The following is a 2,797-nucleotide window of genomic DNA, read 5'->3' as shown; positions in this document are numbered from 1 at the left end:
AATGAATTGATGCAGGAGCCCATGGGCTCCTGATGGATGAATGTACAACACATGTAATATGAATGCAATTAAATAGAATACAGGAACATGTACAAAATCACCATTGTTTACATAAATATATTCATATCTCTGGAATGCATGGGAAACATGAACGTCAGTCATAATAAGTGATGCAGGGGCATTGATACAAGGGCCTTAAGGAAGCATTGGTACTCATGTTTTAAACAAGATTAAGCCAATCTAGCTAGACCTGTCCATTATAATATTAAAGCACCGTAACTTGTACTTATGTAGCTACAAGTTTAAGTTCCTGATGCCAGGGACAGCCTGAAATGATGATCGTCATGGTAACAAAATACTGTGCACAAACTGTCATTGTCAAAACAGAATTAAATTATTTCAAAAATTATGTCAATAAATAAACTAATCCTGTTCACAGTGTTTGGCTCTTTTTGAAGATGGCTCTAGAATAGCATCAGATGACAGCTTATCATATCTTCTTGTGAGTCCTTCAGCGAGCTTCACAGCAGCTAAAGTTCCTTTTTCTTTAAGGATTTCAACAAAAATTGAAAAAATAGAAGCTTCAACCTCCACTGATTTTATAACAAGTTTTAGTATTTCATCCATTCGTTGATACTCACTTCGTCCAGTATTTTGAGCAGTTATATCATTTTTATCTGATACAGTGATCACCTCTTTCTGAAGCAGTTTCTCTGCAATTTGCGAAAAATCTTGTGCAAAATAGTTTCTAATTTCTTCTGAACTATCTAAAAGAACTTTAGATGCGATTTCTACAAAATAAATTCTAGCACTAATTGTTGTGAATTAAAGAACAACTTACTTGTGTCAAAAATTTCAGGTAAATGTTGCAGCTCATCATGCTGTCGTTTTCCTGTTAATTATAAATAAAAACTATGTATAACAATAATTTAATTTTACTTAGCCATTTCCAGCAGTCATTAGGAATATCCTGAGATTCCTCATTAATGGTACAACTCAAAATGTAGCGCTGTTGTGGTATAAGCCATATAACTTGAGCTGCATGCCTTCCTTTACCACAGGGACAGTAAAATCCTCGTTTTGGCTTCTCATACATACTAAGTTTATGCATAGACATTGCTACATCAACTGCTTCTTCTACAGCATCTCTTGCTGGAATATAATCATTAGCTGATTTGCAATAAAGTGCAATACAGTCAACTTGCTCCACAAGAATAAGCCTGCCCTCAAGATAGCCTGGTCGACTTAGGTTGAAAAAGTTTGAAAAGTTTGACTCTTCAACGACTTTCCAGGGAGACTCCTTGTGAGAGAGAAGATGAACAATGACTGCACAAAAGAGACCCATTGGAATAGCACTCTCAAAATGTAACAAAAGAGGAGTTGTGTTAGGGTAGGGGTTGATATTAGATACATCCATTATAGGTAGAAGAGCTGGCATGAAGAAAGTATCATTCTCAGGTAGATCTAACTGTGCAGCAATCAGAAGGTATTCAAAAAGGCCAAGTAACTTTTTGTCAAAATTAGAAAATGCCTTTGATATTTTATTACAACTTTTTGATGCCTTTTTAAGAATCTCAATGGAGAGATGACCTTTACACACGAGTGCTTTTTCATCAGGAAGTAGAAGTTTTGCATCAGAATGAGCATCATAGACAAACACCAGTAAATCTCTAAGAATGTTAATGAGACTCTCTATATTAACAAAAACGAGATCACCAGCAGGTGAATCAGGATAAAAGAGTAATTTATTGAGAAAACTGAGAAACTTGATGGCACTTAACGATTCTTCGGGTGACAAATTAACTTTTAATTGTTGACCAAGCTCTTGACAGTAAGATAAACTCAAAACACCACAACCTTCCTTAGCAACATCATGGAGAAGGACACCAAAGCAATACCACTTCAATGGAACTTTAATTTGATATGCATTTTCTTCCAATGCTTGAGCTATCTTATACAGGTCTGAATCTGGCTGTAAATATTCAAAGACTTTATCGCGAGCCTTACGGCCATCAACCTCATACAGATATATTCTACCTCCCAGTCCCACAATTTCACAAGTCTTATGACTATGAAGAATTTTATTTATTTCTACTTTTTTATCAAGAATCGATTCTTTACCATTCTTTAGCGCTTCTTCATATTTGTCACGGTGAGTAGCAACAGGTAGCACTTTTAACTTATCTGAAGGAGGTGTGATGCATTTTGAAAGAGCAGGATCATCAGCAATTAACGAACGATATCGCTGTGTGCTTGAGGCTATTGCAGAGAGAAGCTGCTTCAAAATTTCAATAACTGAGAGTGAACACTGGCCAACACTAATTTCTCCCTCAGGAAGCTGCATAGCTGTAGAAGATGGATCAGTAAGATCTTTAGATAAATTAACTACTAGAAGTAAAACTGAAGCATAAGGCATAAATGCTGGGAGTAACTTTTGAAACTGAATCTGACCTCCAGAGTCAATAAAATACAGCCAACGACGACCACGAAGACTTGTTCCTTCTTTTTGACACTTCTTACATTTCTGATAAAACTTGCGTACCCTAACAACAGCATCTTTCTCGTTACTGAACTCTATTGTAACTGGAGCATCACGAATAACGGCAGAACAGGATTGGGAATCTTTAATACTTTCATTTTGACTCTTGGGCTTAGGAGCTTTGCCACCAGTATGTTGGCTAATTTGTTTTGTAGCTTTGATAGATTTCTTTCTAGCAACTAGTTCACTCTCTTTAGTTTCCTGACCAAGATCCACTTCCTCAGCAGAAGGATCAGATTCTAATTTTTTCACAGCATC

General features: G+C 36.3%; 1 protein-coding gene across 1 annotated transcript; it reads right to left on the bottom strand.

Annotated features, from left to right (window-relative positions):
- Window positions 1-356: 356 nt before the first annotated feature.
- LOC109590295 (uncharacterized) lies at window positions 357-2,791 on the bottom strand. The gene is made up of 3 exons (XM_020006217.1): window positions 940-2,791; window positions 842-892; window positions 357-791 (listed from the first exon to the last, which is right to left on the bottom strand). The coding sequence occupies exons 1-3, from the start codon at window positions 2,414-2,416 to the stop codon at window positions 424-426; spliced, it is 1,896 nt and encodes a 631-aa protein (XP_019861776.1). The 5' UTR covers window positions 2,417-2,791; the 3' UTR covers window positions 357-423.
- Between the last annotated feature and the right edge of the window lie 6 nt (window positions 2,792-2,797).

Source organism: Amphimedon queenslandica, unplaced genomic scaffold, assembly GCF_000090795.2.
Source record: "Amphimedon queenslandica unplaced genomic scaffold, v1.1 AMPQUscaffold_10244, whole genome shotgun sequence".
NCBI lineage: Eukaryota > Metazoa > Porifera > Demospongiae > Haplosclerida > Niphatidae > Amphimedon > Amphimedon queenslandica.
This window is presented reverse-complemented; position numbering and strand designations above follow the sequence as displayed.

Excerpts from the sequence above, each read along its gene's own strand:
- LOC109590295 (XM_020006217.1), bottom strand. The coding sequence starts at position 2,416 with ATGCCTTATGCTTCAGTTTTACTTCTAGTAGTTAATTTATCTAAAGAT. Across the intron at positions 893-939 it reads TGACTGCTGGAAATGGCTAA|GAAAACGACAGCATGATGAG; the intron begins GTAAAATTAAAT and ends TATAATTAACAG. Across the intron at positions 792-841 it reads ACCTGAAATTTTTGACACAA|AAATCGCATCTAAAGTTCTT; the intron begins GTAAGTTGTTCT and ends TTTATTTTGTAG.